Here is a 24,398-nt window from a genome sequence, read left to right as displayed (position 1 = left end):
ATTGACAAATTTACTACACTATGGGGTTTATTTACTAAAGCTGGAAAGTGCAAAATCAGGCTCACTTCTGCATAGAAACCAATGAGCTTCTAACCCCAGCTTGTTCAATCAAGTTTTGGTAATAAAACTTGGAAGCTCATTGGTTTCTATGCAGAAGTGAGCCTGATTTTGCACTTTCCAGCTTTAGTAAATAAACCCCTATGTGTCGGTTTATGAAACCGAGATGAGCTGCGATCCTGAAGATTGCTGCTTATCTCACATCATTAGCGGTTTATGAAACTGAGATGATCAGCGGGGAACACGTTTTTGACTGATCATCTTCGCACACAGAGAATCTATCATTGACAGAAACAGAAACAGCCAGTTTATGAAGGTGTGATCTTGGCACCTCACTGGTGGGGAGGAACTTGCCTGGCCTGCAAAGAGTCCTGACCTAAACCCGATAGAACACCTTTGGGATGAATTATAGAGGAGACTGCGGGCCAGGCCTTCTCGTCCAAAATAAGTGCCTGACCTAACAAATGCGTTTCTGGAAGAATAGTCAAACATTTCCACAGACACACTCCTAAACATTTTTGGACAGCCTATACAGAAGAGTTGAAGCTGTTATAGCTGCAAAGGGTGGACCAACTCAATATTGAACCCTATGGACTTAGACACTGGGTGCAGGCGCACTGTGCGTGCTGTTTCTAACGGCGAATATGCCGTTAGTGGCAGCACCAGCGTGCATGTGCGGGAGTGATGTCATCACTGCTCCGGCCAGTCACAGCGATGGAGTAGCGATACCTGGAAGACACGCCGAGTCAACATGTCAGCGACGGAGGAGGTGAACGAGGGTCGCTTCGGGGGCTTCGATCCCAGGTAAGTACAGGCATACCTCACTTTTAAGTACACAATGGGGTTTATTTACTAAAGCTATAAAGTGCAAAATCAGCCTCTCTTCTGCATAGAAACCAATGAGCTTCTAACCCCATCTTGTTCAATCAAGCTTTGGTAATAAAACCTGGAAGCTCATTGGTTTCTATGTCGAAGTGAGCCTGATTTTGCACTTTTCAGCTTTAGTAAATAAACTCCATTGTGTACTTAAAAGTGGGGTATGCCTGTAATTCATAATGGGCTTGTATGCTATGCATACAAGCTCATTATGCCTTTGTCCTGCAGGGTGTTTTTTTTTTAAAGAGGGGGTTTACTTTCTCTTTAATGGAAGATTAGGTTAAAGAGTGCAGGATTAGAATCCTTTTATTCTGTGGTGATGGTTTAATTTCTCTACAAATTATTCAGTTCCCAGCATCCTAATATATTCTTCCCAATTAGGTTTTCATTTTTATTTCTAAAAAATCATCATTCCTGAATAAAAACCTTTCTTTACTATACTAATCTCTTTCAAGAAAGTTCTACCTTTCTTCTTTTCAAGTAACTCTTCTATTCCCTGACGCTTTTCTCACTCTTTTTACATTTCTCCTTTTGCATATTTAATGTATCATTCTTTTTTTTTTTTTTTTTAGCAAATTTGTCTATACTTGTCCTTGTTTTTTTTTTTCTCTAGACCTGGCCCTGTTCCTTTTCTACATTTCTCCTCAAATCTTCCTTCCTCCATACACACTGAAAACCAAGAACTTTGTACACAAATATTCCTATTACTTTTTATCTTCCCTTTATTTTTTTTTTTTTTTTTGCTCAATTTTTATATTTTCTTTTTTCACGTTTTAGATCATTTCTAATCATTGAAAAAGTATTTTAGTGAAAAAATTGTGGCACTGTGTTCACATATATAAAGTGATAATGATACTGATTCATCAATAATTTGAAAATGACGTCAAACAATAGTGACACCGTGAAAGATGAAGTGAAAATCCTAAATCACAGATATAATAATTCCATTTATCAATGAAAAAAATAATAAAATGTATGTATTAGTGATGAAAAATAAAGTCTATGCAATATAAATATATATTAGTGCTGAAAAATAAAGTCCATGCAACGTGATATATTTCACAATAATGTAACTTGGTGCTGAATCTTCTTATACACCTCTAAGTATCCTTCCACCACACCGACTGTGATTGTGATCCTCTCCCTATGATAACTGCACTCACCAGAACACTTTGCCTTGCACGCTCATGCTCGGCACAAAAGCTGTTTAACCATCCAGGTTTAATCATACACTTCTTGAATTCCGGTAGTGCTCAACACAGGAGGATGAAATTTACATATGCAAACATAAAATGAAAAGATGCCTCCAATAGCGTGATAACGTAAAAAAAATATTTAAAATATATAAACGAAATCTTCACACATTGCACTCACATCACTACAATGTAGCCCCCAACATGTTTCGTTATTCCAACTTACTCATGGGATGTGTTGAGCACTACCGGAATTCAAGAAGTGTATGATTAAACAGCTTTTGTGCCGAGCATGAGCGTGCAAGGTAAAGTGTTCTGGTGAGTGCAGTTGTCATAAGGAGAGGATCACAATCACAGTCGATGTGGTGGAAGGATACTTAGAGGTGTATAAGAAGATTCAGCACCAAGTTACATTATTGTGAAATATATCACGTTGCATGGACTTTATTTTTCATCACTAATATATATATATATATATATATATATATATATATATATATATACAGGGGTCAAGTCCTGGGGAAAAAAGTGTGGGAACTCCCACCCAAGATCCACTCGCCCACCAAAAAAAATGATACGCTCATATGCAGAATGTCTGATCCTTCCAATTTTCGTATTGTGTGTATGAAGCTTAACTGTTAGTACATAAAAAAACAATCCTCAATAAACATAAATACGGTAATTCTCATAAGAGTTTACACTTTTCATTGAACAGAGTTTGGATAACACAGGGTTAAACGGAAAGGTCATAGATAAACTGCACTTTATCTGGACAGAATACTTGGGGAGATAGTGATCTGTTCCTGCTTAGGAGATGTATGTTAGCTTGGGGGGGCTGCAAACTCAGCAGGGCTCCAACACACACTCGCTGTTATTCCAACCCTTCACGTATTTCCAGATAAACTTCCCTTCTGGCATTAAACTTTGGCAGGTATTGTGCTCAGCTTACCACCCCAAACTGATGTTCCTCCCTCAGCTCACCTCTCTCCCTGCATGTCCTGTGAGCAGAATAGCTGTACTCCTCCTCTGGGTTCTCTCATCATATGGCACTGAAGATGGAGGAGGGGGGGATTCAGTGGGAGCAAGTAGAGCAAGTATGCAGGAGACTGGGGGGGGGGGGGAATATGAGGAGACAGAAAAGCAGGAGGGGTCGGCGGGGAGGAGCGCATCAGGAGAGGTCTGACTAAATACAATCTCTTAGCAGCAGGGACCTGATCTACCCGTCAAATAGCTGACAGGTAGATCAAAGCGGAAGCTGTCATGGGGCCCCCTACTGGCAATGCCTGAATGGTCAGGTGTGCGGCACTTACTATTGCGAGCTGTGTCGGCAGCTGCTGGTGTAGCACCTGCCACACAGCTCGCATACTTCAAAATCTTGCAGGACACGGCTGCTAACGGGAACTGAGTTCCTGTTGTAGAAAAAGTACAGGAACTCCGTTCACATGAGTTCCCACAGGACTTGAGCCCTGTATATATATATATATATATATATATATATATATATATATATATATATATATTGCATGGACTTTATTTTTCATCATTAATACATATATATATATATATTTTTTTTTTTTCATTGATATATGGAATTATTATATCTGTGATTTAGGATTTTCACTTCATCTTTCAAGGTGTCACTATTGTTTGATGTAATTTTCTAATTATTGATGAATCAGTATCATTATTACGTTATATACGTGAACACAGTGCCACTATTTTTCAACTAAAATACTTTTTCAATTCAGTTTATATTTTAAGTGGCAGCTTTAGGGATTCGATTTATGTGAGCGCAGTGGTGGGACAATCAGTTCAGGTGCGCGGAACTTATTCACCGTAATTTTTTTATAATTTCTAATTATTATTTATGTTTAATGCATCCCTGTGTATTCTGCCTGATTTCATAAAATGTCTTTACTTACTGCCCTTTGCTTATCCTCACACATGAGATTTTATTTTGAGTATTCAATATATCCATTGCTTATTTTCTGTAAATTTACCTTGTTCCCTTTCTTTCAGGGTCCCCTTTTCATGGTGAGCAATAACCCAACAGCAACCACCAGGGGTGCAAAGGTCGCACTTTCGGGGGCAGGAAGGGGGCACTCTCATGGGTGTAGCTTAAGGGGTCACCACCCATGCTCCAGAGGGCCTGTGGGGCTTCCCTGCCCAGCACATTGTGTTAGTCCTCGGATAGATTGCTCCTGGTGGGATATTTACCGGGGCATGGGGGGACTGTGAGACTTTCCCCCTATACACATTGGTGCGGGCTGTGTGTGAGGAGAGGGGCTGGCTTCTCTGTACTGGATGGTGTGGAGGAGAGCAGCAACAAAGTTTGCTGGGATGGAGGGAAGATGGCACAGGACACAGACTACACTCCTTGGCACACCCTGGGGGAAGATGGCAGACAACACTCTTTATTGTGATGGTAATACTTTTCAAGGGGCCAGCAGCTAGTCCTAGATGGAGGAATGTCTACAAGTCTCTGGGGTAAATGAGCTGCATTTCATACATTTCAAAAACTGAAATGTGTATAAAACATGCACAAAAACTGTGTGCACCAATGCCCATTTATTGATCGCCAAAAGAGTTTTGTAAAGTCTAATATAAAATAACCTAATATAATATACATGGAAGTTAGGAAATATATATATATATATATATATATATATATATATATATATATATATATATATATATATATATATATATAATTAATTTCAGTTTTTGAAATATATGCTTTTATACATACCTATTTTTGAATTTTTATATTTATCTTTATATATATATATATATATATATATATATATATATATATATATATATATATATATATATATATATATATATATATATATATATATTGCATTTTGATGTTTATTATTACACATGTATATTTTCTTCCATACATAATTGTACTTGATACCTTTAAAATGAAGCTTTAAACTGTCTACGTATAAACACTTTTATAGGTATAATATATGCTCATTAAATCCAGGAGTTGTTATATATAACTTTTTATACATACATTTTTTGATTTGTTTAACCACTTTCAGACCGGACCATTTTGCTGGTAAATGACCAGAGGTCTTTTTACACTTTGGCACTGCGCTGCTTTAACTGGTAATTGCGCGGTCATGCAATGTTGTACCCAAACAAAATTTGCGTCCTTTTCTTCCCACAAATAGAGCTTTCTTTTGATGGTATTTGATTGCCTCTGCGATTTTTATTTTTTGCGATATAAACGTAAAAAGACCGCAAATTTTGAAAAAAAATGATATTTTCTACTTTTTGTTATTAGAAAAATCCAATAAACTCAATTTTAGTCATACATTTAGGCCAAAATGTATTCAGCCACATGTCTTTGGTAAAAAAAAAGTCAATAATTGTATATTTATTGGTTTGCGCAAAAGTTGTCACATCTACAAACTAAGGTACGTTTTCTGGAATTTACGCAGCTTTTAGTTTACGACTGCCTATCTCATTTCTTGAGGTGCTAAAATGACAGGGCAGTACAAAACCCCCCCAAATGACCCCATTTTGGAAAGTAGACCCCCTAAGGAAATTGATAAGAGGCATGTTGAGCCCATTGAATATTTTATTTTTTTGCCTCAAGCGATTGAATAATGACAAAAAAAAAATTTTTTTTTTTTTTTTACACAAAGTTGTCACTAAATGATATATTGCTCACACATGCTATGGGCGTATGTGAAATGACACCCCAAAATAAATTCTGCTGCTTCTCCTGAGTACGGGGATACCACATATGTGGGACTTTTTGGGAGCCTAGCCGCGTACAGGGCCCCGAAAACCAAGCACCGCCTTCAGGCTTTCTAAGGGCGTAAATTTTTGATTTCACGCCTCACTACCTATTACAGTTTTGAAGGCCATAAAATGCCAAGATGGCACAAAACCCCCACAAATGACCCCATTTTAGAAAGTAGACACCCCAAGCTATTTGCTGAGAGGCATGTTGAGTCCATGGAATATTTTATATTTTGCCACAAGTTGCGGGAAAATTACAAACTTTTTTTTTTTTTTTTTTTTTTCACAAAGTTGTCACTAAATGATATATTGCTCATGCATGCCATGGGCATATGTGAAATGACACCCCAAAATAAATTCTGCTGCTTCTCCTGAGTACGGGGATACCACATATGTGGGACTTTTTGGGAGCCTAGCCGCGTACGGGGCCCCGAAATCCAAGCACCGCCTTCAGGCTTTCTAAGGGCGTAATTTTTTGAGTTCACTTCTCACTACCTATTACAGTTTTGAAGGCCATAAAATGCCAAGATGGCACAAAACCCCCACAAATGACCCCATTTTAGAAAGTAGACACCCCAAGCTATTTGCTGAGAGGCATGTTGAGTCCATGGAATATTTTATATTTTGCCACAAGTTGCGGGAAAATTACAAACTTTTTTTTTTTTTCACAAAGTTGTCACTAAATGATATATTGCTCACGCATGCCATGGGCATATGTGAAATGACACCCCAAAATAAATTCTGCTGCTTCTCCTGAGTACGGGGATACCACATATGTGGGACTTTTTGGGAGCCTAGCCGCGTACGGGGCCCCAAAAACCAAGCACCGCCTTCAGGCTTTCTAAGGGCGTTACAGTTTTGAAGGCCATAAAATGCCAAGATGGCACAAACCCCCCCCCCCAAATGACCCCATTTTAGAAAGTAGACACCCCTAAATTTAGGGGTACACTAGTGAGACTAGGTAATAAATGGCGGGTGCCCTGAAACTATAAAAAAATAACTAACCAACCAGCGTCACCTGTAACAGTTATATGGTGATCACTGGTGAAAGGGTTAACTAGGGGGCAATCAGGGGGCTTTATGCGGTAGTATATGGGGGTCCCTGGCGCTATAAAAAGCTGCGGCGAACCTAAATACCTACCTGCCTAACTAGCGTCACCTGTGACACTAATACAGCGATCAGAAAAACGATCGCTTATTAGGCTGGGTTCACACTGGAGCGATGCGGGAACGCCACGAATGCGCGGCGGGTTCCCGCATCGCATGCCTCCCGGCGGCAGTTCACACTGCCCTATGCGAACTGCTGGGAGTGTCAGTGAAATGTTAATGACACCCCCAGATCAGTTCGCATATCGCAGTGCGATCTGCAAACTTGGATCGCATGGTGTGAACACCCATGCGATCCGATTCTGCTGCGGACCAAAAAAAGGGTCCCGTGCGAGTTTGCGGCGGGTGCGGCGGGTGCGACACGAATTCAGCCATACTATCTGTATAGCTGAACTCGAATCGCACAGAGATCGGATGTGATTTGCACTGCAGTGCGGTGCGAATCACATCCGTTCTCATAAACCGCTGCAATGTGAACCCAGCCTTAGTGACACTGGCGACGGGGGGTGATCACGGGGTTAAACCTTTATTGGGGGGGTTAGGGGGGTACCTTAGAACTAAAGGGGGCTAACCCTAACTGCCCTAACAGTTATTAGTCACAAATGACACCTGCCGGGTGATCAGGGGGTTAAACCTTTATTAGGTAATAAATGGCGGGTGCCCTGAAACTATAAAAAAATAACTAACCAACCAGCGTCACCTGTAACAGTTATATGGTGATCACTGGTGAAAGGGTTAACTAGGGGGCAATCAGGGGGCTTTATGCGGTAGTATATGGGGGTCCCTAGCGCTATAAAAAGCTGCGGCGAACCTAAATACCTACCTGCCTAACTAGCGTCACCTGTGACACTAATACGGCGATCAGAAAAATGATCGCTTATTAGGCTGGGTTCACACTGGAGCGATGCGGAAACGCCGCGAATCCGCGGCGGGTTCCCGCATCGCATGCCTCCCGGCGGCAGTTCACACTGCCCTATGCGAACTGCTGGGAGTGTCAGTGAAATGTTACTGACACCCCCAGATCAGTTCGCATATCGCAGTGCGATCTGCAAACTCGGATCGCATGGTGTGAACACCCATGCGATCCGATTCTGCTGCGGGCCAAAAAAAGGGTCCCGTGCGAATTTGCGGCGGGTGCGGCGGGTGTGGCGGGTGCGGCGGGTGCGGCGAATGGCTGAACTCGAATCGCACAGAGATCGGATGTGATTTGCACTGCAGTGCGGTGCGAATCACATTCGTTCTCATAAACCGCTGCAATGTGAACCCAGCCTTAGTGACACTGGCGACGGGGGGTGATCACGGGGTTAAACCTTTATTGGGGGGGTTAGGGGGGTACATTAGAACTAAAGGGGGCTAACCCTAACTGCCCTAACAGTTATTACAGTCACAAATGACACCAATGCAAAAAAAAAAAAAAAAAAAAAAAAAATGACATTGGTGTCACTGTGACTGGGGGGGCAGGGGTAATTGGGGGGGTGATCGGGGGGTAAAGGGGGGGTGTGAGTGTGCCTGGCATGTTCTACTGTGTGTGGGATGTGTTGGTGCAACTCACTGATCCGCTCTCCTCCGTGTCGGAACGAAAAATACCGACACGGAGGAGAGAATACATCACTTCCTCTCCTGTGTTTACATTACAGGAGAGGAAGTGATGTCACCGGGGATTTCCATTCGTCGGGAGCGATCGCGAGGGGGTGGCCATGAATGAATGGCCGTCCCCTCGTCCGGGATCGCTCCCGAACGAAAACCGACCGCCGCAGGCACCGGGCGGGGGCCCGATCGGGCCCCCGACCCGCGGGAGGCAAATCACGTACATGTACGTGCTTATGCCTGCCCGTGCCATTCTGCCGACGTACATCGGCGTGAGGCGGTCGGCAAGTGGTTAACTTAATATTACACTCTTGTTGTTATATGTACATGTGTTATATGTTTTCTAACCACACCTGTTTGTTATTTAATTCATTACAACTGATTACGTGATCTATGTTATACTAGTATACATCTGTGACAAACCTTTGTGGTTGTGTAGCTATGATTACGCACTATTGAGAGTGTGCAATGCGTAAGTTATTTCATCCTGTCCACTGCTGCTGTATGAATTTTTGTTATTTTACATAATAAAAGCGTTTATATTGGAGTGCAGCTTTTCAGATTTTCCTTCTTCATTACTAAATGCTGAGCCTGCACTTGCTGCTTCCACCCTGAGGAGCATGTTACCTACAACACACCTGCCTAGAGCAGGAATCTTTCTTCTCCCTGCTCTGGATGGTGGTGGGAGTGTCATGGTCTGGGGCTGCATGAGTGCTGCCGGCACTGGGGAGCTACAGTTCATTGAGGAAACCATGAATGCCAACATGTACTGGACATACTGAAGCAGAGCATGATCCCCTCCCTTTATAGACTGGGCCGCAGGGCAGTATTCCAACATAACAACCCCAAACACACCTCCAAGACAACCACTGCCTTGTTAAAGAAGCTGAGGTTAAAGGTTATGGACTAGCCAAGCATGTCTCCAGACCTAAATCCTATTAAGGCCATCTATGGGGCATCCTCAAACGGAAGGTGTAGGAGCGCAAGGTCTCTAACATCCACCAGCTCCGTGATGTCATCATGGAGGAGTGGAAGAGGATTCCAGTGGCAACCTGTGACGCTCTGGTGAATTCCATGCCCAAGAGGGTTAAGGCAGTGCTGGAAAATAATATTGACAATTTGGGCCCTATGGGACATTTTCACTTAAGGGTGTACTAACTTTTGTTGCCAGCGGTTTAGACAGTAATGGATATGTGTTCAGTTATTTTGAGGGGACAGCAAATTTACACTGTTATACAAGCTGTACACTCACTACTTTACATTGTAGCAAAGTGTAATTTCTTCAGTGTTGTCACATGAAAAGATATAATAAAATATTTACAAAAATGTGAGGGGTGTACTCACTTTTGTGAGATACTGTGTGTGTATATATATATATATATATATATATATATATATATATATATACTGTGTTTCCCTGAAAGTAAGACATCCTCCGAAAGTAAGACCTACCGCCAGTTTTCCCTCTCACAGAAATATAAGGCATCCCCTGATAATAAGGCCTCCCTGATAATAAGTCCTCCACCGAACATAAGGCCTCCCCGATAATAAGGCCACCCAAAGCTATGGTACCATAAGGAGTCTGACTCCTCTGGACCGTGTAGGTGGCGAGTGACATCACCCGTCATCAGAGAGCCCACGCCGCGGCCAGGACAAGCTGACGTCTTCTGCTGCTCGCTCTGCCCTGACGGAGTCTGATTCACAAGACAGTGAGTGAGTCGTGTGGGGCAGGAATCGGGCACATTGGAGGGGAGAGGGTAAATAATCCACTGTCCACTGACACAGGGTGGATTTGAGGGGGGGTCAAAATGGCACAGGTGGATCAAAAGGCGGGAATCAAAATGGCACAGGTGGATCAGAAGGGGGGAATCAAGATGGCACAAGTGGATTAGAAGGGGGGGGGGGTCAAAATGGCACAGGAGGATCAGAAGGGGGGAATCAAAATGGCACAGGGGGATTAGAAGGGGGGATCAAAATGGCACAGGAGGATCAGAGGGTGGGAATCAAAATGGCACAGGAGGGTCAGAAGGGGGGATCAAAATGGGGGGGAATCAAAATGGCACAGGTGGATTAGAAGTGGGGGATCAAAATGGCACAGGAGGATCAGAAGGGGGGATATCAAAATGGCACAGGAGGATCAGAAGGGGGGAGGAATCAAAATGGCACAGGAGGATCAGAAAGGACACTAAAATGGTAATCTGGTAATTGGTAAACAGTGCTGGTATATTTTTACCCATAGACATGAGCGCAAAAAGAAAGAGCTACTCCATGGAGTACAAGAAGGGAATCGTGGAAGACTCTCTGGGCCACAATCTTACTGCTTTCTGCAAAGAGATGTTGAATATCCGATTGGTCTGAAAATGGCGAGCAGAGTATGGTAACCTCATTGAACAAGTGAACAAGAGAAATGCTAAAAAGCGCAAGTGTGGATCAGGTCGGCAACCATCATTTTCCGAGCTGGAAGACCTGATCTGTGAATGGGTTGTTGACAGGAGAGCAAAGGCTTTGGTTGTGAATAGGGCTCAGATTCAAGAATTTGCCCTTACAATAGCACCACAGTTTGACATAGCCCCCAAAGACTTCAAAGCACCACAACACTGGCTGGATAATTTCCTTCAGCGAAGTGAACTGTCTTTAACCACTTTCAGACCGGACCATTTTGCTGGTAAATGACCAGAGGTCTTTTTACACTTTGGCACTGCGCTGCTTTAACTGGTAATTGCGCGGTCATGCAATGTTGTACCCAAACAAAATTTGCGTCCTTTTCTTCCCACAAATAGAGCTTTCTTTTGATGGTATTTGATTGCCTCTGCGATTTTTATTTTTTGCGATATAAACGTAAAAAGACCGCAAATTTTGAAAAAAAATGATATTTTCTACTTTTTGTTATTAGAAAAATCCAATAAACTCAATTTTAGTCATACATTTAGGCCAAAATGTATTCAGCCACATGTCTTTGGTAAAAAAAAAGTCAATAATTGTATATTTATTGGTTTGCGCAAAAGTTGTCACATCTACAAACTAAGGTACGTTTTCTGGAATTTACGCAGCTTTTAGTTTACGACTGCCTATCTCATTTCTTGAGGTGCTAAAATGGCAGGGCAGTACAAAACCCCCCCAAATGACCCCATTTTGGAAAGTAGACCCCCTAAGGAAATTGATAAGAGGCATGTTGAGCCCATTGAATATTTTATTTTTTTGCCTCAAGCGATTGAATAATGACAAAAAAAAAAATTTTTTTTTTTTTTTACACAAAGTTGTCACTAAATGATATATTGCTCACACATGCTATGGGCGTATGTGAAATGACACCCCAAAATAAATTCTGCTGCTTCTCCTGAGTATGGGGATACCACATATGTGGGACTTTTTGGGAGCCTAGCCGCGTACGGGGCCCCGAAAACCAAGCACCGCCTTCAGGCTTTCTAAGGGCGTAAATTTTTGAGTTCACTTCTCACTACCTATTACAGTTTTGAAGGCCATAAAATGCCAAGATGGCACAAAACCCCCACAAATGACCCCATTTTAGAAAGTAGACACCCCAAGCTATTTGCTGAGAGGCATGTTGAGTTCATGGAATATTTTATATTTTGCCACAAGTTGCGGGAAAATTACAAACTTTTTTTTTTTTTTTTTTTTTTTAACAAAGTTGTCACTAAATGATATATTGCTCATGCATGCCATGGGCATATGTGAAATGACACCCCAAAATAAATTCTGCTGCTTCTCCTGAGTACGGGGATACCACATATGTGGGACTTTTTGGGAGCCTAGCCGCGTACGGGGCCCCGAAAACCAAGCACCGCCTTCAGGCTTTCTAAGGGCGTAATTTTTTGATTTCACTCCTCACTACCTATTACAGTTTTGAAGGCCATAAAATGCCAAGATGGCACAAAACCCCCACAAATGACCCCATTTTAGAAAATAGACACCCCAAGCTATTTGCTGAGAGGCATGTTGAGTCCATGGAATATTTTATATTTTGCCACAAGTTGCGGGAAAATTACAAACTTTTTTTTTTTTTTTTTTTTTTTCACAAAGTTGTCACTAAATGATATATTGCTCACGCATGCCATGGGCATATGTGAAATGACACCCCAAAATAAATTCTGCTGCTTCTCCTGAGTATGGGGATACCACATATGTGGGACTTTTTGGGAGCCTAGCCGCGTACGGGGCCCCGAAAACCAAGCACCGCCTTCAGGCTTTCTAAGGGCGTTACAGTTTTGAAGGCCATAAAATGCCAAGATGGCACAAACCCCCCCCAAATGACCCCATTTTGGAAAGTAGACACCCCTAAATTTAGGGGTACACTAGTGAGACTAGGTAATAAATGGCGGGTGCCCTGAAACTATAAAAAAATAACTAACCAACCAGCGTCACCTGTAACAGTTATATGGTGATCACTGGTGAAAGGGTTAACTAGGGGGCAATCAGGGGGCTTTATGCGGTAGTATATGGGGGTCCCTGGCGCTATAAAAAGCTGCAGCGAACCTAAATACCTACCTGCCTAACTAGCGTCACCTGTGACACTAATACAGCGATCAGAAAAACGATCGCTTATTAGGCTGGGTTCACACTGGAGCGATGCGGGAACGCCACGAATGCGCGGCGGGTTCCCGCATCGCATGCCTCCCGGCGGCAGTTCACACTGCCCTATGCGAACTGCTGGGAGTGTCAGTGAAATGTTACTGACACCCCCAGATCAGTTCGCATATCGCAGTGCGATCTGCAAACTCGGATCGCATGGTGTGAACACCCATGCGATCCGATTCTGCTGCGGGCCAAAAAAAGGGTCCCGTGCGAATTTGCGGCGGGTGCGGCGAATGGCTGAACTCGAATCGCACAGAGATCGGATGTGATTTGCACTGCAGTGCGGTGCGAATCACATCCGTTCTCATAAACCGCTGCAATGTGAACCCAGCCTTAGTGACACTGGCGACGGGGGGTGATCACGGGGTTAAACCTTTATTGGGGGGGTTAGGGGGGTACCTTATAACTAAAGGGGGCTAACCCTAACTGCCCTAACAGTTATTAGTCACAAATGACACCCGCCGGGTGATCAGGGGGTTAAACCTTTATTAGGTAATAAATGGCGGGTGCCCTGAAACTATAAAAAAATAACTAACCAACCAGCGTCACCTGTAACAGTTATATGGTGATCACTGGTGAAAGGGTTAACTAGGGGGCAATCAGGGGGCTTTATGCGGTAGTATATGGGGGTCCCTGGCGCTATAAAAAGCTGCGGCGAACCTAAATACCTACCTGCCTAACTAGCGTCACCTGTGACACTAATACGGCGATCAGAAAAATGATCGCTTATTAGGCTGGGTTCACACTGGAGCGATGCGGAAACGCCGCGAATCCGCGGCGGGTTCCCGCATCGCATGCCTCCCGGCGGCAGTTCACACTGCCCTATGCGAACTGCTGGGAGTGTCAGTGAAATGTTACTGACACCCCCAGATCAGTTCGCATATCGCAGTGCGATCTGCAAACTCGGATCGCATGGTGTGAACACCCATGCGATCCGATTCTGCTGCGGGCCAAAAAAAGGGTCCCGTGCGAATTTGCGGCGGGTGCGGCGGGTGTGGCGGGTGCGGCGGGTGCGGCGAATGGCTGAACTCGAATCGCACAGAGATCGGATGTGATTTGCACTGCAGTGCGGTGCGAATCACATTCGTTCTCATAAACCGCTGCAATGTGAACCCAGCCTTAGTGACACTGGCGACGGGGGGTGATCACGGGGTTAAACCTTTATTGGGGGGGTTAGGGGGGTATATTAGAACTAAAGGGGGCTAACTCTAACTGCCCTAACAGTTATTACAGTCACAAATGACACCAATGCAAAAAAAATAAAAAAATAAAATAAAAATGACATTGGTGTCACTGTGACTGGGGGGCAGGGGTAATTGGGGGGGTGATCGGGGGGTAAAGGGGGGGTGTGAGTGTGCCTGGCATGTTCTACTGTGTGTGTGAGTGTTGGTGCAACTTACTGATCCGTTCTCCTCCGTGTCGGAACGAAAAATACCGACACGGAGGAGAGAATACATCACTTCCTCTCCTGTGTTTACATTACAGGAGAGGAAGTGATGTCACCGGGGATTTCTATTCGTCGGGAGCGATCGCGAGGGGGTGGCCATGAATGAATGGCCGTCCCCTCGTCCGGGATCGCTCCCGTACGAATTCCGACCGCCGCAGGCACCGGGCGGGGGCCCGATCGGGCCCCCGACCCGCGGGAGGCAAGGGACGTACATGTATGTCCTTATGCCTGCCCGTGCCATTGTACCGACGTACATCGGCGTGCGGCGGTCGGCAACTGGTTAAGAAAGATCCAAAACACTGTTTAGGCTGGAAGATGCTCAAGTTATTAAGCGAGCACTTGCATTCAAGTCCTTTATTGATAATGCTGACTTCTCTAAATTCAATCTTTCCAACATGATTGCTATGGATGAAACTGCAGTGTTTATGGGCCAATCATCTCAAACAACAATTAAACAGCGGGGTGCCTCCTCAGTGTACATTCCCTCCACTGCTTATGAAAGTGCACGTGTTACCTGTATTTTGGCAATTTGTCTGGATGGCACTAAAATACCACCTTTAATCATTTCTATGGGCAAGAAGGAAAAGATTGAATGCGTTTTATTATTTTTATTCTTGAAACTGAAAAGGCCTGGGCCACACAAGCAGTTATAAGGAAGTGGATCGATTTAATGCTGCCGCTTGTTATGCGAGGGAGCCAAAGAGGTCTGCTAGTCTGGGATGCAGCAAGCACTCACCACGCTAAAGATGCGTGAAGAAATTTCTTCATGAAAGAAGAATAGATCAAATAATGATTCCCGCAGGAATGACGGCCTATCTCAAGACTCTTGATATTGCAATAAACAAGCCATTCAAGGACAATTTGCGCATGGAAATGAATGACTACATTGAACATAGAATGGAGAGAAATCAGCATGGAAACTTTGTGAAACCTAAACTGCAAGAGTTTGTGACTTGGGTGAAGAATTCATGGGAGAAAATCACTGACAGTTACAAGAAGTACTCATTTAAGGACAGTGCTATTGCTAAACATGAGAGATTTGGTCCACTGATTCTGAAAGAAATGGAGTCACAAGAAATTCACCAGGAAATTCAGGGTTTGGATTGTTATGATGATGTTCCAGAAGATGATGACATGACTGTCATTGAATAAATCTTACTTTGTGTTCATACCAGTAAATATAAGTATCAGTAAATGTACCATAGATTGTTGTACATGGAAATAATGGTAGTAACAAGAAATTCTTGATACTGTAGGATTCACAGTTTGTCTGGTTATGCTGGTTTGTGATGCCAACTACTGGTACTACCGTACTGTATACAGGTAATAAATTTCCTTTTTTTGTTCAACAATAAATGTGTATCGTGTTTTCTTCATGGAAAAATAAGACATCCCCTGAAAATAAGACCTAGCACATCTTTGGGAGCAAAAATTAATATTCAACAGTCTTATTTTGGGGGAAACAGGGTATATATATATATATATATGTAGCGCTGGTATTTTTAATACCGATGCTAGTATTTATGTAAATTTAAGTTTGTCTGAAGCTGCAGTTTGGTTCAGACTAATTATGCTAAAGTTCTGTCTTCTGTATCAGTTTGGCTGGGTTGTGCTAATTTCCACTTGACCGTGGGTGTCGCTGTCACCCAGGTAAGTGTTGAAAATGCAACAAGCTGAATGTATTGGGTACCCCTTTTACTCAGAAACAGCCCAGTGGGAGTGGTCTACCCGCTGTGCATTCTGGGTAAGGGTACTTAAGTATCAACGCCATTTTCTGGGGTTAGTTTTTCCTGACCTCATGGCCCTCCTGGCCTGAGGTGCGTGCTGCCTTATTCAATGTCTCAGGGCCAGCTGGCCTGAGGCTCTGCAACTGAAAGGTAGGCCCAGAGGTTCTGGGGCCTACTGATCCAGAGATGATCATGTGCTCTCTTGCCTGCGGGGAGAAGCCAAGCGACTGGAGGATCCAGGGGAGGACTTTTCTGAGGAGGACCAAGCAATAAGGCTGGTGCCTCATGGAGAAGCCTGGAGACTCAGTTGGAGGATGCATCCCGGGTTATCTACCACACAGTATCGCCGGGTCGACTGAAAGAATCAGGTACTGTGGGGAAACGCTTTAATTTTGCAATCAGAAGCTTATTGTGCCTTCCTGTGGCAGAGGATTGCATAACAAGATTGCTAAACGTATCAAGTCTGTGGCAGAGGCTTTGTTCGCGCATCTCACCGGCTGCTTGGTCAGTGATTTCTAGATCCAGTTTGTGGGAATCGTTTGTCCTCTGGATCAGGAAATACCTTCAACCCGCAAAACTACAAAGGTACCTGAATTCCCCTTATCCTCTACCCCTCTATTACAAAGGTGTGTGTTTTTGTTAAATAAACACCCAGAAAAAGGACTAAGTGTCGGAGCTAATATTCTTTAATCCACTCTACAATGGGACCCCTAAGATGGACACAGTGAGCAGGTGAGGTTAAGCACAAAAAAACAGCAGCTCCTATATGTGTGTATATATATATATATATATATATATATATATATATATATATAAAAATTCCAAGCTTAACTCACCAACCAGTCTGCTTACCAACCAAATTAACCTGTTCAACAGTATGCGTTAAAAACAGGGGCTTAGTTAGCACACATTTGCAAATGCATGCATAAGCTGCAAGGCCCCTTCATGGCACCCTGTATTACTTGCAGTCCTAACACTTGTAAATTTATGACAGTCTCCATAGTGGGAGCACATTCTAAATGATAGATAAGGGGCAGGTGGGTCTGGAGGTAGCCCAATCCTCCTTAAAGGCACGGGGGCACACTGGACACCCAGCACATAGCACAATGGCAGCAAAGGTGCCAGTATGTCTCCCCTCCAAATTTACACCAGAAACAAACACATGGCCCCTGCCCCCACCCATAACTGGCTTTCACAGCAAGGAGAACATGGAAGGCCAACACATGAAAAACAAAACCAGAGAAAATTCCCAGCTCAACTCACCAACCAGTCTGCTTACCAACCGAATTAACCTGCATATACAGTGATGGAGTTCCCGGGGTTGCAAAGGTTGCACTTACGACCAAGCCTTTGCTTTCCACCACCATGGGCAGCAGGAAGGGGCCCTCTGTGGGACCATAATAAAGGGCCCCGTGACGGCAGTAAAGGGTCCTGGGATCAGTAGAAAGGGTCCCAGGACTGATAGAAAGGGCCAAAGGATGATTGGGTCAGGGGGGCCCTTTGTGGTTTCTTGCACTGGGGCCCTGAAGGTTCTAGTTATGTCTCTGCCCAATAGCATATACCTACTTTACCACAAGGCTCCATTGCTCTTCAGTGTGTGGGCTTCTAGCCCAGAAGAAAATCTTCAAAATCGACATGTTTCAAACCTTCAAATCATACAGTGTTCCCCTTGTGCAATGTTTAATTTCAATGTGATGTTCTTTTTTTACTGTCTATTTCTACTTCCAAGATTGCTCTGGCAAACAGCAGTCATCCACATTGCTTTACTTTCTCCAGGAGATTAAAAAGTTATTTTGGATGGTTGTTGAAGGACCACTTCACATAAGTGCTCTCTCCGGTGAGACGTCTAGGACTGATGAAAACATCCACGATTCATCATAAACACCCATATTCTTGTGGTGAATGTGCATGTATGTGTTTCCATTAGCTTTCAATCTTTTTCACTTTTCAAATGAAAGCTTTTTTACACAGATGTGTGATGGTTTGCTTTAAATTGGAAATAGAATTCCAATTTAAGATTCTACTGTTGTTGCCCTGCACCTATACACAGTATTTAAAGTTTAACTGAGGGCAATTTTTTATTTATTTTAGTCTTGGATAGTGTGACATATCCAACCAGGACAGGGGCTTTTGAAGGGGACTGCAGGGTAACCTCTTGCCTTCTGACTATGGGCCCTGCCATTTAAGGGAGCTACAAGCATTTCAGGAAGATGTCCTGTTATATAATGCGAGATGACATTACCACATTTAACAGTCAATGAAGTCGTGATGGTTTCTTCCAACTTGAAACTCAACGAGAAGATGTATGTGAACAGAATACCGGTTAATGAGATTTGGACAGCCCTGGGTCTTCTTGAATACTGGTGACTTAATTGTCTTGGTGGGCACTGACCTGGGTCACCTGGTCTTGTCTAGGTGACTAGATGTTAATTAGATTACTGTTTATGTTGGGTGATCCTTAGATGTGCTAATAATAGTACTATTTACAGTTTACATTGTTTGGGAAAATGCGCTCAAGCTCTTACTTGATCTTGTGTGATATATATTCTGTGTGCATTTACAGTAAAATCAGTTCCAGTTTGCACCTATGCTAGTGTTGTCTAGTTATTGGGTGCAATTCTGAGCTATAATACCTAGTTCCTGGTTTCAGAGTGGAGGAAGCTATATCTTGGTGTAGGCACCCAGGCTTGGTGCTAGGAGGTCCATGGCAGAGTGGAGATGGAATAGAACACCTTTTTTTCATTTTTCTTTGCTACCTCTGGCCCCCGTTAAGGAGATTCACTCTCTCTATTTGTCCTGTTTACCAATATCATAAAAAAAGTGAAAGTAAAAGGGCTAGAACAATAATAGAGGGAACATATTTCAATGAGGACATAAGTTCTGGTGATCTGGGGGTCCCAATAGATCCTCTTAATGTTCAGGGATCTCTTCTCACTTCCTGTTTTGGCTTATGGGACAGGAAGTGAAGGTAAATCTCCTCAATGGGACAAAGAGGGCAAAACTTACAGGGGTTATAACCCTCCCTTACTTTATCTAAAATAAGTGTTGCCTATAGTTCTACTTTCCACATAATGTCTTACCTGTCTGCAAGAGATCCATACACCATTGCCCCCAATAGCACTCCAGCCATGTAAATAGATTGTGCAAGTTCTTTCATCCATTCTCTTTCACATACCAAATCCCACTGTGAGAGATAAACATTTTTAATAAGATGTCAGGGTCGAGGGAATTAGCTATAGCATGCTTAAAGTGATTGTAAATGAAAGGCAAAGCATTTTGTATAGATATAAAAAAACATTATAAATACATTTTTCCTCTTTTTAATAATTCCCTCTGTTCTCAGCTGCATACATGTTGAGGGCATGAGAAGCAGCAGCACACTGATCTTCTCAATGAATGGCTGTGCAGTGGGGGCATTTCAGGGCAAGTCTGACCATTGGAGGAGAGCATACTGGGTTCCCGGCATAGTTCAAGAACTGACCATGATGTGCTCTCCTGCTTAGTGTGGTCAGTTTTTAATTGGAAAGCAAGGGGACTAGCAGGACCACCAGGGATTTCACACAAAGGAAGCAATACAAAGAGAACAGGATACTTTCTCCTACAAGTACATAGTACAGCTGACGAATATCAGGAATATGAAATATTGGTGTAACAAACACTTTAGGTGGACATTAAAAAACGTTTATTTTTGCAATGTGTTTAAAATTATTTTGAATGGTGAAAAAAAGATTTAAGTGTACAAGAGAGGTTGTGGATAGCAGTTTTCATAAATGTTATGAAAAATCTGCCAAGTAGTAGGATTATTAGTCATCAGCACAAAGTCTTGGAGAAGTGATTGGGCAAACAAGGGGTTACCTTTACGTAAAGGCAAAGTTAAAGCTGGCCACACATGTTACAGCCTAATTGTACAATCTCCCTTAGGCCAATGTTAGACAGGCGATTTGGTAGCAGAGATTAAATGCTAAATCACTAATGCCAACCATGCAGCTAGCAATTTAACCACTATAACTGCTAGTAATAGTACTAAATCAATGGGTTTTGCTCTGCTACAAATTGCTCTATTTTAGAAATTTGAGCAGCATCCCATAAAGATGCCTTAAGAGCGATTGTCATTAGTGACTTTGCTGAGCAACAAAGCAACACATAGCTTTACAAATTTAAGAGTGCAATCTCATACAAACTCATTATGTATTTCTTAATCGCCCACCTGACATCAGCCTCGGACCTACTAAGTGTATGCAGTAAAAGTTCCATTATATGTGTATTCAGCAGTATTAAAGTCAGGGCAGTTTACACTCCGTCACCTTGAAAACTGTTCAACTAGTATTCATGCTATTTAAAAAAAATTAAAGATTTAATGCAACACTGATGAGAGAAATGACTCGTTACCCATATGTAATGCTCATCACATGGCAGTTTCCTCTGTATAGAGTTAATTTTAGAGAATTTGGACTTTGGATCATGGATACTGTTGGGATTTCACAGTAGTCCATGAAGCTAGTAAAGAGCATGACGTTAACCTAAAATGTTATATAATATACTGTGCAGTATCTTTTTAATATTTTAAACAAATATAAAATGTAATTTTAATATTCAGTGTATGTTATGGTACAGAAAATGGTGAGAAACTGATAGAGACAGTGGGCAGCTACAGAAGATGGTGAAAGAATACAGCTAAGCTACAGGTGTGACCAGGGGCATGATGAAGGAGACTGTTAAAGACTGGGAATGTTACTGGAGAACCCTGCAATTAGAGCCCACCTCCCTCTACATAGAGCCCCTTTAAAAATTTAATGGGGCTGTCAAAAAAAATCACACTTCTGTCAGCAAGATCCATTGCAAATTGTCAAATAAAAAAGTAAGTGGGTTGGTATGAAAGAAACAAACCAAATCTATAATAATCAGAATCTTCAGGAACATCACTTACCTTATTAATGATAGTGGAAGTGTATGTACTTAGGTCATATTTCCAGTCCCCTGGCTTGCAGGGTTCAGTGGCATTGGACAGCAAAGAGATGTAGCGATTGCAGGAGTCCTTTTGGGAACTGAGTTGGTCCCATGTAAGGTTGTATTGACAGTGATGTGGTGGAACTGCAGCTGTAAAAATCTGCATGAGGTTATGTGTGGCAACAAGTAGAAGAGGTGCAGAGAGAATAGACACCAAAAGAGATTGAAAGGGAGAGAACAGGCTCCCTTTCTCCAGTACATCTTTCAGTGCCATTAATGAAGAATACGTATACTTAAATATTCAAAGGGAAATTGCTTTTTAGGTATTTTTTATGGTCAATTTCTGCATTGACTAAAATTTCCTTTGCTGACTTGAGCTGACTGCTGAACGAGGATAGTAGCCTCAGGAAGGATGGCGTTTTTATGATGGAAAGTCTAAAGTGAATTATCCTGATGTCTAATGATGATTACTGCTAACCAGTGATTTAAATGATGTCTAATGTTGCAAAATGTCCTACGATGAACGGTTCCATGAATCAAGAATGTCATTCGGTAATTTAAAACCAGCTTTTAACAATGGATACTCCTAATGTGATAAACTTTTCTTTGAAGAAAAACCACACTTGACTGAACAGGGATAACTTCTGTTCGAAGGGATTGTTTTCCAGTGTATAATATTGACTGTTCTCCAGCAAATGTAAAGACAAGTCACTGATCAAAGGTCCTGTTCTCCAGTGTATGTGCCTTCTAAATTTGTTTCCTGTTTCTATAACTAAGGTTCTTCAGTAAATGAAGTCAATATTTTATGCAGGCCATACTTCTCGACTTCAAGTCTTTGAGACCAGCTTATGTCAAAGACTGTCTTCAATTTAGGCTTCAACCTGCTATTGAAAACTCATGTTTATGATAGGTCTTGTACTTCAGGGTTGAAAGTCGTTATTTTTTTTTTAAGGTGATAACCCGATAACAGAGGCTTTCTTTGCACCAGCGGATCTCTAAAGACAGAGTACCTCTAGCAACTAAGGATGTCTTCTCTGGGCTGCTGTTCAATAAAGACTGATGTTATGCCTGTGGGTCACTCTGTAAAGGTGCAATGACTTGGCATTTGTTAGAAATGTTAAATATTCACATTTTCTTAACTAGGAATACACTAAAAGGAACAGTTAATAATAAACATTTTCAAATGAAGGATCACTGCATCAGAATATAGATAGAATCATAAGGTAGTACTATACCACATGTGAAATAAAAAGTGGAACAGAATTATTGTTTAATGAATAAATCAGTGAGATTGACCATGCATAGGAAATGTTAATTCAACATAAGGAAAAATCCACATCCTAAAGTATCTTAAGCCAACATATTTTATTTTAGTCTTGGACATACGTAGTAGGTAATATCAAAAACCAATGTCATTTTTGTTCACAGCTGTACCCCTTTTGGATATTTTCTGTCACTTTCTGTCCCAGGGATACAATAATTTTCACAAAGTCTGCTGCTTCAGTGTTTTTATGGTTGGGTTGATGGTTCGGTGATTGTTGTGTCGTTTTTAATATTGTATATAGCTCACTGTAGTACGTGGCAAAATGTTCTGCGATTTCTTGGGGGTTTGTGATCTTGTGTTTGAGAGTGGGGTTTATAAGATGTGTGATTCTTGTTCTGTGTTGTGTTGCTTTGATTCTGTTGGCTAAGTATTTTCCTGCTTTGTTGGCATTGGAGTATGACTGCAATTGTAAACGTCTAATGTATATATCATATCGGTAAGATAGTGGTTCTCTAAATTTTTCTCTAATCTAGGCACGTTTTTGGGCCGAATTTAGCGTTTGGGGTGGTTTTATTTTGTGTTTCTGCTACACGGATTTCCGACACTGCTTTATCTATTTCTATTTCTAGTTTTCTCCCTGGCTCCTAGCTAGATCAATATTCCTCTTAGGTACGCTTTATGAGCGTTCCATAAGGAGAAGTGATTGTCTATCCATTGAGCATTGTTGGTGCAAAATTCTGAGAGGTGTTGCGAGATTTCTTGGGAAGTTTTTTTTCTTGGAATAGCCTAACATTATTACGCCAGATGGGTGAGCAGGGGGAGGCACCCTTTTCAGCTATCGTCAAAGAAATGACTGCGTGGACTGTCCACGTTATATCGTGGATCTTTGTAGATGCTATACCCTGGAGAGTCCACTTGTTGGTTAGAAATAAGTCTATACGAGAGTACGAGGAATGCCTATGCGAGAAAAAGGTGTGGTCTCGTTCAATGGCGTGTATACATCTCCATGCATTGAATAGTTCCACCTCATGAAGCAACTTGTCTAGGCGTACTGTGTTTCTAAAGTTGTGGGCAATAGTGTCCAGTTTGGGTCTGGAATGGAGTTGAAGTCACCTGCTACTATGATATGACCATATGCTTTCGACCGTATTCTTTTAAGTGTCCTGCTTAAAAATCTTGCTTGGTGGGAGTTTGGCGCGTAAATTGATGCCACGGTATACGGTTTTGTGTTGATGTCTCCTTTAAATATGACATAGCGGCCATTATCATCTGATAGCGTTTCTTTAAGGTGGAAGGTTACTGTATTTCAGATTGCTAGGAGCACCCCTCCTTTTTTCCCTTCAGGTGTAGTGGCTAAGAAAATGTGGGGGTAGTCCCTGTGTGTGCACTTGGGGTGTTTGTTTGAAAGTGCGTTTCTTGCACACATAGGATGTCCGCTCCCTGTTTCACAGCTTCTTCCCACATAGAGTGTCTTTTTGGTGGTTGAAGCCCCTAACATTAATGGATATATACTTAATATTCATTAAGGTTTGTCAGTGCTGTTGTGTGGTAGAGTACTCATTGCGGTCCTTTGAACTTCTTTGCAGGGGCGTTGCTAGGTGGCAAAAAGACCAGGGGCTTCAGCCCGAAGTCCGATGCTGGCACGGGGTTGGGGTGGGGGGGTCCAGGGTGGTCGCGGCACGGGGTTTTTTGGCTGGGCAAGCTCGCTTGCTGGTTGCTGCCTGGGGCTTACCAGTGCCCATCAATTTTGACCACTCAGCTACCTGACACACTGACCATTACACTGACCTTACCTACATGACCTACATACACTGACCTACCTGGCATGCATACACCTA

At 42.5% G+C, this 24,398-nt stretch overlaps 1 protein-coding gene across 1 annotated transcript in view; it reads right to left on the bottom strand.

Annotated features, from left to right (window-relative positions):
- Positions 1 to 23,512, bottom strand: part of LOC143935561 (solute carrier family 22 member 6-B-like) — a 145,733-nt gene extending 122,221 nt beyond the window's left edge. Inside the window, exons 1-2 of the mRNA XM_077459529.1 lie at positions 21,277 to 23,512; positions 19,430 to 19,533 (exon numbers count right to left, since the gene is read on the bottom strand). Of these exons, the coding sequence (XP_077315655.1) occupies positions 19,430 to 19,533; positions 21,277 to 21,570 (398 nt within the window). The 5' untranslated portion in view covers positions 21,571 to 23,512. The remainder of the gene's footprint in view (positions 1 to 19,429; positions 19,534 to 21,276) is intronic.
- Positions 23,513 to 24,398: the final 886 nt, after the last annotated feature.

The sequence above is a fragment of the Lithobates pipiens genome, unplaced genomic scaffold (assembly GCF_037356315.1).
Source record: "Lithobates pipiens isolate NorthernLeopardFrog02 unplaced genomic scaffold, aLitPip1_a1.2 Scaffold_10, whole genome shotgun sequence".
NCBI classification, from domain to species: Eukaryota; Metazoa; Chordata; class Amphibia; order Anura; family Ranidae; genus Lithobates; species Lithobates pipiens.
The sequence above is the reverse complement of the archived record's forward strand: the minus strand, read 5'-3'. Positions and strand labels throughout refer to the sequence as shown.